Genomic DNA, 13,794 nt, shown 5'->3' on the forward strand with positions numbered 1-13,794 from the left:
GCGGGATTCTGTGTGACTTGGACAACTTAAATTTCCGCCCCCTGCTAAAAGTTACGCCGCTTAACGGCACGCCCCTCTCTTGCACTCCGCAGACAGACACTATTGGTCTGTTTGGCGCCATCTTGTGACTTACACTCGACAACCACGACAAGACACAGAGAGCTTACTGAGACTGAACTTGACAAAATAGAGCATGACAGCTACGAAGCCAACACACAAAAAAATTCAGAATGGGGATTAAAACTTCTCAAAGACTGGCTAAAAGAGAAAAAATGGAGACAGACAAGTATGAAGCAGAGGATCTTAATAAGGTATTACGATCATTTTATGCATCTGTGCAAAGTGTCGCGGAAGGATAAAAATGTTAATTTAAAACAAATATGCCAATTAATGTTTCAAATTCATATTCATGTCCAGTTTTTTTTCTTATGTGGCAAGTAGCCGTGTAATAAGCGGGATAATGTAGAGGCAGCCGGTAGTTATTGGGAAATAAGCCCCTTCAGTGTGATACAAGACCCTCCGCTTCGCGTCGGGTCCTGATCACACTGTCGGGGCTTATTTCCCAATAACTACCGGCTGCCTCTACATTATCCCTTACCTGTCTTACCAATGTGACATACATAAAATGTTTTTTGACATTAGACATACCTGTACTGTCAAAAGAGTCTAAAATAGCCTTTAGGCATTGGTCTGTGCTTTAACCTTATGTGAGATCTGGGATTGTCTGTTTTCTACATCCAGGGTTTGCAGAAGATCAGATGCTCTGGATGTGTCTATTGCGAGTGATCATATACAGGGCTGACAACTTTTGAGTTCAGCTTAGTGCTGAGTGCAAGTTTTTGGGGCACCCCACCCCATTTAGGGTGCATCCCTTTGCGGCCCCCCAAGAAAATGAATGACATAAAACAATCTCAAACTTAGAATTTGAACAAAACATATCAAATGATACAATGTGGTGCTGTTGGTTAGTAGTAGCCTTATTATTCTGAGGTTTATTTACACATAATTTATAATAATTAATATGATATAAAATTTACGATATTAAATCCCATAAAACCAGGGCCCCAGCTGGCAACATTTTGCACCCCCAAAGTGTGCCCTCACCCTAGTTTCAGAACCACAGGGTAAGAGTGAGTTTTCCAGGATCCAGGATGAAGGGAGTGAATGAATAGTTGGCATCTTAATTGGGGTGGTTGTTAAAATATTATTATTTCCCAAACAACGTAGTTGATATACTAGTGTGGCCTTTTTTGCTACTTGTTGTTTATTAGTGTATTGCAAATTTGTTTACAATTTTTATGAAAATTATACTGTAAACAAGTCATTAATGAGGTGATCAAACCCAACGTAATGTTTAAACCGTTAAAAATATTTATTTTAACGTTTTATTTAGTTTATTAAAATTACTTTTTATGAAAAAAATTAAAACAAGCACGTTTTATAGAACAAGCTGGTTATAATAAACCTGCTGATATAAACGAGACTTAAATAATTGCATCGCTACGTTATTTAGTTTAGTGGATAAATAAGGTGAATTTCTTACCTGACATAGTGAACATCTGGCTGTAGACTTCTAGACAAATTATTTGTAGACAAATAAAAAATGCGCGCGTTTTGGTTTCTACGGTATTTAACGTGGACCAAACTTATGAGGAAAAAGCGCTTTGAAAATCACGAGATTGGATCATTGAGACAGACTTGGCAAATAAGAACAGATAAGTTCAGTGTTGCCAATATATAAATCTTGTTATCAGCTCTAATTAATCATTTTGGTACATTTTATTTGCATCATGGTACGGTGTTGTTTCGATAAGGTAATCCATGTATGTAATCTGCTGCAAGACAATGCTGCACCCTTGTGGTAGTTTAAAGTTAATGCAGCTTAACCAAAGGCATAGCACCATGCATACAGTACATGTACTGTTAATGTTAACACAAAAATGGATTTGATCATGGGCCAGCTTAAAAATTCCAGCATATTTTAATTACAAAAATGACTTAAAGCACATAATAAAATATAGTGCTGGTTAAAGACTAAATGTCAGAGTGAATGTGTAATGTAAAAATTAAAATGGATCCCCAAAAAATTGACAGTTCTGTAAATACTTTATTTTGAACATGTAATAATAAATACAAACCATATTTCTCTAACTAGAAGCAAAAACTCACATCTGTAATAGAATATACACAAGTTATTGATTGAAAAATACAAGTACTTAATACAAGTACTTTACATGTTGACAAAAGTTGCACACATACAAGAATACCTGAATTCGTATGTAGCCTTTTTTTAAATAGTAACAAATCTGTAACAAAGTAAAGCTGATTCTGTTACAACAATTAAGATGCATAGAAACAATCTTTCTTTTAAAGCATTAAGATCATTTACAAAAAGTTTTAATAAATATGATGAAGTCTCAGACTATCACCATTTGCAATGTAAACTACTTCCTAATATCTAATATGCACTACAAGGCATACACAATATATGTGTGTCAAAACTTTATTAAGGCATTCCAGAATGCTCATCTGTATTTATAACCCTTACCCTGCTGTAATTCACCCTACTCCCTGACCTTTAACAATTTGACACGTCCCTTCTGAACATCCTGCTGTGTTTCCTGTTCCTTCAGACCTGTTTAACCAGTCAGACATAAATGCCAAAAATCTTACTCTATAAAAAGAAAATCTCACCAGACTTTATTTGGCTCCTTAACAAAAATCTTTAGTTGAGAAACAAGTGCTGCACATGTTCAAAAACTGCCCCGTGGCATCAATGCCAATGTGTCAAGATTGACACATCAGCAGTACAATCTTTGGTGCTTCTGTCACTGAGGTAAATATCAGGTGACTGGGTGAAAGTGTTGAGCTTTCAACCAGACACGCAACAGTTTTGTGTACTCAGGCTTTATGGTTATTTCAGTATGCACAATTACCCATAAAGCTGTGTAAATGTCACAGTTGTGACTGTATATAAGCAACAAACTGAAAGGATATCAATAAATATAAATATCTAAAAGCTAGTTATTATGAAAAGCCAGCTCATTTATATCAAAAAATACAACCTTGATATCTTTAATATTGACTGAGTATCAAACTTTGATGCTCATAATCTCATAATTAGATTTCTGAGACATAGCAATCATATAGAAATATTTGCATAGTGTCAAAAAAGACTAATGTTCATTGCAAACCGTTTATAAATTCAAACATTATAGAGCATCACAAAACAGTGTCACAATCACCATTCTGTAAATTTAAGCTTTGGGCATATGAGATGGCATCACCAACAGTGTAAAACTGTATTTCTTTGGCTCCGGTCTTCGGGTCATAGTAGCCTCCCCTCCGCAAAGAATCAATAACAGAGGTGCTGCATTGTGCCAAAAGTACACACACACCTAGATCGTTGTAGTCCTTGCATACTTCCTTCAAAGCGTTAACTCCGGCGGTATCTAGAAACATCACTGGGCCGCAGTCTATGATTAATGTGTGAAAGGTCGAATGCTGTAGCAGATACACATCGGTGGATACTTCCATCTTTTGCTTCTGTTCTTCTCGACCCTGTTTCTGCTTCTTCTGCTTATCGAGTTTCTTACGCCTGGCTTTTTCTTTGAGCGGATCCAGGCCCACGTTGCGGTACAGTGACTTCTTAAACAAAGCTTGGTTGGCGTAGTAGATTGGAGCACTGTACCGGAAAACAGCTACTCCTGGTGAGGTCTGAAGGCCCTTATATGATGCAAGGTCCTCAAAGACCTCACGATCTCCTGCTTGGCCAAGCTGCAGGACCTGAGCACCCTGCGTTCGGCCTAACACACAGAATGCAGAAACCAGGACTCCAACCAGTAGGCCCAACTCAGTGTTGATTAAGGCCGAGGTAGCCATTGTTACCAGCCAGATGATAGTGTCCACGCGATTTACACGCCACATTTTGGGAATGTCTCCGAACTTTCGCAGTGCTCCACGGAGGTTGACGATAATGATGACGGCTAAAACACATCTTTAGAGACAAATAACACTGGTTAGAACAAACATTCAACACTGTATGAATGTTAAAGGTCACCTAATGTGGCAATTTTTCAAGTTGTAATATTAGTCTCAGGTGTGTCCCCAGAATGTTTCAGGTCAAAATACCCTATAGATCATTTATAATATCATTTTGAGTGTACAGAAGAAAGTATGTTTTTTGTGTGTGTCTCTTTAAATGCAAATGAGCTGCTGCTTCCCTCCCTGTTACTGTTATCTATACGTTAAAAAACCATACACTGAAAAATATGGGGATTTTTTGACATTATGGGACAAACTGTAGGCATTTTCTGAACAAACTGACATTACTTTGCGCAGGCCCCGCCCACAACCGTCCAAAGACCACAGTTATGTCATAATTATTAACAATAAAGTAAGGTAATACACCGAAAAGCACACACTGTTTTTAATATGCCCGCTTTTATTTTGTAATAATGAACGTAAATAAGATTGCAAATAGAAATTATGACATGGTCTTTGGACAGTTGTGGGTGTGGCCTGCGCAAAGTAATGTCAATTTGTCCAGAAAATGCCAACAGCTTGTCCCATGAGATTGTTAAAGGGAAACACCACCGTTTTTCTACATTTTACTATGTTCTTACCCCAACTCAGATAAATTAATACATACCTATCTTTTTTCAATGTGTGCAGTTTAATCTTTGTACAGCACCTCATGAATGTGTTAGCATTTAGCCTAGCCCCATTCATTCTGTAGGATCCAAACAAAAGTTTTATTTTGTGCCACCATGCTTACTCGTGTAACTACTCATGTAAGAGTCTTTAAATAGGGAAAACATGGAAGTGTTTGGTGGCTTCTAAATTCATCCCTGTTTGGATCCTAAGGAATGAATGGGGCTAAGCTAAATGCTAACACATTCATGAGGTGCTGTACAAAGATTAAAAGTGCACGCATTGAAAAAAATAGGTATGTTTTAATTCGTCTAAGTTGAGGTAAGAACATAGTAAAATATTGAAAACCGGTGGTGTTTTCCTTTAAGGTTTTATGGGAATTTAAACAAGCAAAAAAGTTTTGTATAATTCCAGTGTAACTCTCACAGTGAATCTCTCACATTAGGTGACCTTTAATGATATTTTATACTGTTGTAAAGATACTGTTTGTGCAAGCAAAATGACATGATTCATACATACTTCTGCAATGAGTAGAAAAGAGGGGCAATGACAAGCAGGACAAGCAGCAGCACCAGAGCAGTCACTAACGCTGAGAGCTGAGTCTGGCAACCAGTCGACTCCTTCACAAGAGTCTTGGTCAAGGCAGCACTGGTCGTAAAACAACGGAAGAAGGATGGAATAATATTACAAAATCCAATAGCATACATCTCCTGGTTAGCGTCCACTACATAACCATGCTTCTTGGCAAACATCTCAGACAGAGATACAGTAATGGCAAAACCAACGATGGCTATTGAGAAGGCATCAAGAGCGATGTTGGGTATGAGAGACCAGTTTGGTAGCTGTGGAGCCATAAATCCAGTGGGAATTTCTCCAGCCACATCTGACATATAAGTTTCCTTGAACTGACCAAAATGGGAGGCTAGAGTAGCTATAATGACCACAAAGAGCTCAAAGGGAATTGGAGCCTTGAGCTTTGCCTTGAAACGGTCGTTAAGCTCCTTGGTCGGTACAAGCACGAGCAAGCAGACAATGCTGGTGATGAGATCACATACGTTGGTCTTGCCCAGATTTGTGAACAGGCTGATCCAAGTTCTTATGAGTGAGCCCCAGCCTTGGACCCTGGGAAAACGTAGGCCCAATAAATACTTGACCTGGGATGTGAGGATGGTGAGAGAAGCGCCGGTAGCAAAACCACTCAACAGAGAGTCCGAGAGGAAGACTGACACGAATCCAACTTGTAGGAGACCCATCAACACCTGCAAGACATTTCAGTATATTAACACACTGATGCATTTTGGCAGATCTATGCTATACTATGCCACAGACTGACCTGGTAGACACCTGCTGTGAAAGTCAGTGTTGCTCCCACCATGATTGCATAGCAGCTTCGGTCACAGACTGGACCGGTGCTGTTGTCCATGAGTACCAGAGTCGTCAGATTGGTGCCTGAGTTGTATCCAGCTAGAGTAAGTTCCTTGTCCACTACCTGCCCCACCAGCAGACACAATACACCAAACATCCCCACTGAAATGTGCCTAGAGGAGCCAAGCAAGGCATAAATAATGCTGGAGAAGAAGGACGTATAGAGGCCATAAATAGGGTCTTGTTCTGCCAGTAATGAATAAGCGATGGACTGAGGAACCAGCAAGATGCCCACGATTAGGCCTGACATGGAATCTCCGATAATCCAGTCTTTGAAACGATAGCGTGGGAGCCATTTCAATATTGGGAAAGAATCTTTAATTAGGGCTTTGGCTCGTTCAGTACTGCAGGCACACTTTTTTCGCACCTTCCTTTTTATTACTGATTTCCAGGGCTCCTTCTGTTTATCACACTTTTCTAACATGAAGAGACTGTCTGGCCCCGTCCAAACACCATCCTCTTCTGAAACACCTTCACAGACCTTCTTAAGTGGCATAGTGTCCAGAAGCTTGTGCTGAAAAATACCAAAAAGTATTAATTAATCGAGAATACAAGAAAGGAGAATTAATTATTTGGGATCGGGGAGGCTCGGATGTGAACGGAAGTGGTAAAATAATGGTAATGAACTTGGGCGCACACCAGTCATCAGCTTGAAAAGGTTCATGTGAACTCTGGTAAAGCTTGCAAGGTTAAAAGAAATCCATTCAGCTCACAGAAGTAAACTAGTTATGATGTAAAACTTGCATTTTTGTTTCTCCAGTCATGCTTATAAAATTGTTCTTTTGCTGCTTGTAAATAAATTGCATTTAAAGAACAGCTCACATAATTAGCAATGCATGCACAACACACAAATTTGTTTTGTGACACTAAACTTTTGGTAGTTAATCCATAGACAAACAAATCAGGGTTTCCCGCAGCACTTTTCAGTTTGGGTGGCCCACCTAAGCTGGGATACCCTACCACCTTAACTAGGTCATCCAAAAAAAATTCGCTGCACAAAAGGCTGTCAATTGCATCTCGGAGAATAGCGTGGACGCACTTCACACCGCGAGCGGGCACGCGCAACATGGCCGAAATGAGAGAAAGACATGATCTCACTGTCTGGAGGATAACCAGCCTGTTGATAAAACATTTACTTAATTAATAATCTAGTATGTTTTCATTTTCTGTCATAGTTTCTTCAAAATTGAGTTTAATTTGAGTGTTTTAAATAAAAATATTTTCATCATGACGCGTACGCCCCGCCCCTTTGATTGCCACGCCCCCGGCCCGCCCACCGACACAACCCTACCACCTTAACTAACACATTTTCTGCGGAAACTCTGCAAATGCATGACACCATGAGGCTGACCACTTCTCTAAAGTTGTTATCTAGTTGTTAACAGCTGCTGCTAAAACTTATCTTTGCTTGGCTAACTCAGCTGTGCCTTTTCTTATCCCACTTGAGTTTTTGATCAGAAAGATCTGAATTATTGCCAGTTAAATATATTGGAATGAGGCTGACCTTTGTTTATAAAGAGAAATACAACCCGATATTTTACCACATTAATGTGTAAAGCGGGGTCTAATGCTACTTCATCCTTTCTGACTTTTTTACATTGTTGAGGGCGTGTACACCAAATACAGCTGGGGGAAAAATTGCCTGTGATTCTCCGATTCTCATGCGTTTCTCATCAGTAAATACGGTTCGGGATTAGTAGTAAATCACCATCACCTGCTCTCAGATGAAAAGGTATTTACTACACAGAGCCGTATTTCACTGAGAAGGTAAAAAAAAAGTGTGTTTGACGTGATCATGGGAAATCGCCTCCGATATTGTATGCGATTTTGCATATTTTCTCTGGGAAATATGGCTCTGCGTGAGACATGCATGAGAGTCACAGGCGATTTTTTTTTTGCCCAGCTCTAACACCATAGCGATTAAACGTGGCTGAAAATGCCAGGCGGATATCGACTGTAGGCACTTTTAGTTGAGCGCTTTGGTGTCTAAGATATCAGCCATTGAACAATGCGCTGTTAGGTTGTTGTGATATTTGTCCCGCCCCTCCTCCACTGTGATTGAATGGCCAAGTGAGAAGTGAGATTGACGAGCTGAATGTTCACCCAAAGTTGAAAATTTTTCAACTCTCTGCACTCAGTGCTGAGCACGTTAAAGCGCAAAGTGCCGGCACTAGGCGCGGACAAAATCCACCAGCACCTGGCATTTTTTAAAAGCACGGCGCTTTCATTGGAAACTAGGCTTGGGTATCGAGTATCGATTGGAACCGGGACTAGCTTTGCGATTTTCCTGGAATCGTTCAAAAGTTTAAATTTCGATTCCCAGTTTCGATTCACAGTCCACCAACCGGAAAAACAAACAGCTGAACACCAACGAAGAAGCGTCTACCAGAAGTGTTGACATAACCTAGCGAGTCGAACATGGATAGCGTGCATCGGCGGTCCAAAGTGCGACTTCAATTTCCTAAACAGACACGAAATCTCGACAAAATGCAACATTTGCGGCAAGATTGTTTCGTGCATAGGAGGGTGCAGGGCGAACATGATGACGCACTGCGCCGACTGTCCTCCGCTGCCTCTTCCTCTGGCTCCGATCCCCAGCCTAGCACCGCAGTGACTGCACTGCAGCCCAAATCTGGTATGTAAAACAATACATATACAATAAATAATATGTCTTGCGGCAACATTGAGGCAGCTAACAAATTAGCAAACGTATTTTTTCATAGACAATTTACGAACTGAGATTGCGTTAGCCAGGCTGGTGACTCCACAACTCCGCGATGTGCTGAGCGAACGTGTTTTCTCCAGAACAGGAGATACTATCTGTCTAAAATGCTCACGCATACTGCCTGAGAATGCAAATATTTTTTCTAAACCATAACCGTTTCTGATTTTATAATGTACCTGCTACAAATCTGGACTGGTTTTGTTTCTTATTGTTTATATTCTGCACAAGGTTAGCAAGTATTTCTGTGCCGAATACTCTTTGTTAGGGTTCGTACAAGTTTGTGAAAGTTTTTTCGACTACTCAATATGTTATGTCACTCACGGGTGTACAATGGAAGTCCTTGTATGGGCATTTCTCATTGAAAAATCAGAGCAAGAGCACGCACATCAACTTCGGAACTGCAGGCGGTAAGTAAAACTGCATCAAATGTCTGGGTTTTGTTGGCAATCATAATAGCATATAATGTAAAAAACACGAAAGTATAGTTAATCAAAAGTTATCCAGGGATAATGTAATAATGAGATGTGTATGTTGCGTGCTCGTAACTCACTCCGCCTCCAGCAGCTCGGCTGTGTTCGGAAAGAAACGGGAGAGTTGATATTTCTTCAATAATTCTGAAAAAACTAAAGACTTTGGGGTTTATGAGGGAAGGAATACTTCTCTATAGGTTCCCAAGATTAACATAAGATTGGACGAAACTATGTGGGTTTTGTGTCCTTTAATATTGAGACCTAAATTAGATGTGTGAATAAAATTCCTAAAGATGTTGTTCACAAATCATTTAAAAGAGAAAATACCACATTAACAACCATGATAAAACACCTATTACAATACCTTACATAATCCCTACAGTTATGTGTCACCCAGACTATCAAGAAATATCGGTAAGATTCCTTACTGACAACTCAGACAGCCGACAATCTATAGTAAACATGTGCAGAAGTATTTAAGCACTGTAGTGTTATAACAATGTAGTTAGCATTTTAGCACTTCCAATTCTCTCATCCTTAAATCAATGTTTTGTTTTTAATGGGGTTTTGGTTAAACACCTTAAAGAAGATCTTGGGTTAACACAAGCTCACGTTTTACATAAAACACCAATAACCCCACTCGTGAAGTTTTCAAAAGTCGTTTCACGGAGATGTCTGGGCCTAAACGTCATCATGTATAAAAATCTCAAAAACAATGCAACGTTGGCACAATTCCTCCAAAAGAACTTCATTTTCAGGTTTAACATGTTTTTTTTTGTGAAGTTTAAAAAGAGTTCGATGGTGATGTTGGAGTCAAGAGACCATGGTGTCCCAGATAGCATTGGAAAATGTCTGTAAAACATCTGCTGTGTTAAAACATCTGATAAACGTCTTAGATGTCTTTTCAATTATAATCATCTTAAAGACATCTTTTAAACATCTGACAACGTCCCTTAGATGTAATGCAGATCAGCAAAAAAGTAAATCTTGCAGATGTAAATGCAGACATCAAATAGACGTCTCCGAGATGTGTGCTATCTGGGGAACTACAGGTGTACCTGTGCTGTCTGGGTCGCTTATAGGTTAGCTTTTCATCTCTAGTAAATGCTTTTAGACTTGATAAATTGATAAAAGTGTTTGTTTGTGAATATTATCTTGATGGACAAAATGTGTAAGCATTACAACATTTTGTTGATGACAGAGGTTATTTTTTGCAATACAAAAGCCTAAAAAACAAGAGGGAACCCATGTGAAGCTAACTTCCAGGTAAGCCTACAAAAATGTGTCATCCCTGCAGTTCTCTATATGATTGTGACCTTATGATCTTATTGGTTGGAGGGTGACGGCCATTTAATTGTGTCACACTTTGACTTTCGGTCTGGGAAGCAATTGTGCTCAACACTGTATTAGAGGATTCATTTTTGTCAATACAAGAACTTAATGGAATGGAAGACTTAGTTAAAAATTATGCCAGGAAACTTTAAAATCGTTATGCTGCGAACTCCTGAGTGAAATATGATACCACTATACTACTGAATACCTTTTTTTCCCTTAAAATTTCAAGTCTGGTTAATGTCACATACTGTTTTTTATTATTTTTTAAAAATAATATACTTTTTTTCTTATTTTTTGAAAAAGTTAACTGGAAAAGTAAAGTTTGGAAACAACAAGAGCATCTTCATAGCTTTCTAACTGGATGCACCTCATTGATTCCATCTCATTCAGACCACAGATTATGTATGGAAGGATGCTCATTATAGCTGGACATGTAAGGAAAGCCTACTGATGTGTACAGAGAGAGTATAGCAACCAGAAAAAACATTATCTGTCCCCTTAACTGATTAGTTATTCTAAGACATGGGACCGGTTGCGTAAACATAGCCCACAAGATAAGACTGTTTTTAAAAACTAGTCTGACCAACTAGCAATTAGTGAGGGATAATCAGTCAAATTGATGACCAACTCTAAGACTAGTCTAAACAATTTATGCAACCATTTATGCAATTTCTTTATGCAAATTTTTTATGACCTGCTCTTTGAGGTCCTGCATTGGTTTAGAAGGCCACATCTTATGTATGAAAACACAACTTGTTCTCACCAAAGTACAGTATATTTCGATTTTAGAGGTAATTAAAGTGTTTAAAATAGAAACTTACTATCTAACCTAGCAAAACTACTTAGCACCCAGATATCACCCTGTCATTGAGCAGCGTCTCTTTCATCAACATCGTTTTTTCTTAACCAATCCCTGATTTAAGCAATGGTGGCCATAGAATTAGCAAAATTGAGAAGCGCTTAAATTCTTTTCTGCTTAAAGAGTAACTAAACCCTAAACCAACTTTTTTTAGTTACTGATCTGTAAGAATGATGCTTTATTAGTGCTGTTCATTGATTTTAGTAAGTTTTTTGACATTTGGATATAAAGTGTTTCAATACTGTAATATATGTTGTAAAAACGTCTGAGTGCTGCCCTCTTCAGGTTGAACGGTGGCTACTGCAGTTGAATTTTCCTATTGGATGTTGGGTCCAAAAAATGACTCGTGACGTAAGCAGATTCAAGCTCACCACGCCCTTGTTACGATCTCACCACACACTTGGTACCAGCTTAGTTCGTCCCCTCTATCTCCATTGGGATCTGCCCACTTTTCTTGCATTTTTCAAATATTGCCAGTGGGCGGAGTCAGGCTCTGACCAGGGGTTTAGTTACGCTTTAAAGATGTCACATAGAGATTTAAGTACTAGATTCAACAAGGACATTCAAAACTTAAAGCTGCAATCCATAACTTGTGCCTCTATATCACCATGTCTGTTTGAAACATAAAACAGAGGGTTACTTTATGTACTTCTCCTTACGTTTGTTGAGAAACAACTGACATTTTCCTCGAAACTTCACCACAACTCAACTTATAATTCATTAAAAAAGCTTACCGTTGTTCATTCATTTAACAGATGCTTTTATGCATTAAGTGACTTGCAATGAATGTATCCAAAATGTCAAATGCTCTCTTGGTTTAAGCCCATTTTAAAACTTCCCTGCTTAAACCAAGGATGTGTTGTACATGTGCTAAAAATCTAGCATCAATTTTTAATTTTGCAATTTGTTACAGAGGCCCTTTGAGTGTTACCCTGCCATCTGCTTGGTTAGAGGGGAAAGTAAACTTGCATCAGAACTGTACACAAGGACTTTCAGTCTTGGTCAGCAAAAGCAATCAATACGGACACACAGGACCCTTTGAAAAAAGCACTTCAGTTGAACAGAAAGCAAGGTTTTGAGATAAATGTACTCAATAGTCAAATTGCCACCACTTGCCTCACAGAACTTAAACCTTTAAAATCAGATAGAAGATGTTATAAAGAAAAGTTGTTTTTAAATATGTTTAAGTTTATGTTGTAAAGTAAATAAAATATATTTGTATAATGACTATACAGACTGAGGAAGAACATTTGAAACATATGCATAGAATAAATCATATATAGATAGATGATAGATAGATAGATAGATAGATAGATAGATAGATAGATAGATAGATAGATAGATAGATAGATAGATAGATAGATAGATAGATAGATAGATAGATAAATACATTTCTGACACAAGACAAAACTTGTATGTGACAGTAGTTTATATATATATATATATATATATATATATATATATATATATATATATATATATATGGATTTTGGACAATATCTTTATCAGCACATCAATATCTGAACAAATGAGACATCAGTATCAAGAGATAAAAAGCTAAGTCCACTTTAGTTCATTCATCTTTCAATTATTAGCTTCCATCATTAATTCCACAATATTTTGTACTTTGATAAAAGTTAGTACCTAGCTAAACAATTCAAAACATTTTATCTTTATACGCTTAAAAAAGCATTTTAATTTTATATTGTGTATAGACTTGAGGCACTGAGACAGTTGCTCACCTACAATTCTCAGTCCATGTTAAAATCGCAATATTCACAAATGTGAATCATGATAAAAGCAAGGTTTTATTTTACAATACATAAAAAACACTTCACTGCAATTAAGAATGTTTACAGATGCATTTTCTCTTAATCAAATGAGCAATAGTCATTTAAACAAATGATAAAATACATTTCTGACACAAGAAAAAACTTTACAGTAGTTACATTTTTAAGCAGACGTCTATTGACGATTAATCATAACTCAGTAAAACTGATTAACAGCGATCTCCCACCGTATCATAATAAAAGTGATTCATACAGTACGTTACTTTATGAATGGCACTATTGATAATACAGTACGACTAACGTTACTAAACTGCAACGTGTACAAACGAGCCAATCCATCTGCTGAAAGAAACACAACTGCACAAAGTTGCGCAGATTCAGTGTTGAAAACTTACCTGAGACCGGCGGCGGAGTGAGATCGTTTCATTTAGTCATGCCAATTCACAAGAACAAATAACTACCGGAGAGATTTGCTGCATGTACACACCTATTACCTCATTCCAGGATCTAATGCGTCATACATACAAAGCCATGCTA

General features: G+C 38.1%; 1 protein-coding gene across 1 annotated transcript; it reads right to left on the reverse strand.

The window, feature by feature from the left end:
- Window positions 1-2,101: 2,101 nt before the first annotated feature.
- slc26a2 (solute carrier family 26 member 2) lies at window positions 2,102-13,794 on the reverse strand. The gene is made up of 4 exons (XM_065266513.2): window positions 13,653-13,794; window positions 5,987-6,592; window positions 5,173-5,912; window positions 2,102-3,997 (listed from the first exon to the last, which is right to left on the reverse strand). Exons 2-4 carry the CDS (start codon window positions 6,572-6,574, stop codon window positions 3,223-3,225), a joined length of 2,103 nt encoding a protein of 700 aa, XP_065122585.1. The 5' UTR covers window positions 6,575-6,592; window positions 13,653-13,794; the 3' UTR covers window positions 2,102-3,222.

The sequence above is a fragment of the Paramisgurnus dabryanus genome, chromosome 16 (assembly GCF_030506205.2).
Source record: "Paramisgurnus dabryanus chromosome 16, PD_genome_1.1, whole genome shotgun sequence".
In the NCBI taxonomy this organism is placed as follows: domain Eukaryota; kingdom Metazoa; phylum Chordata; class Actinopteri; order Cypriniformes; family Cobitidae; genus Paramisgurnus; species Paramisgurnus dabryanus.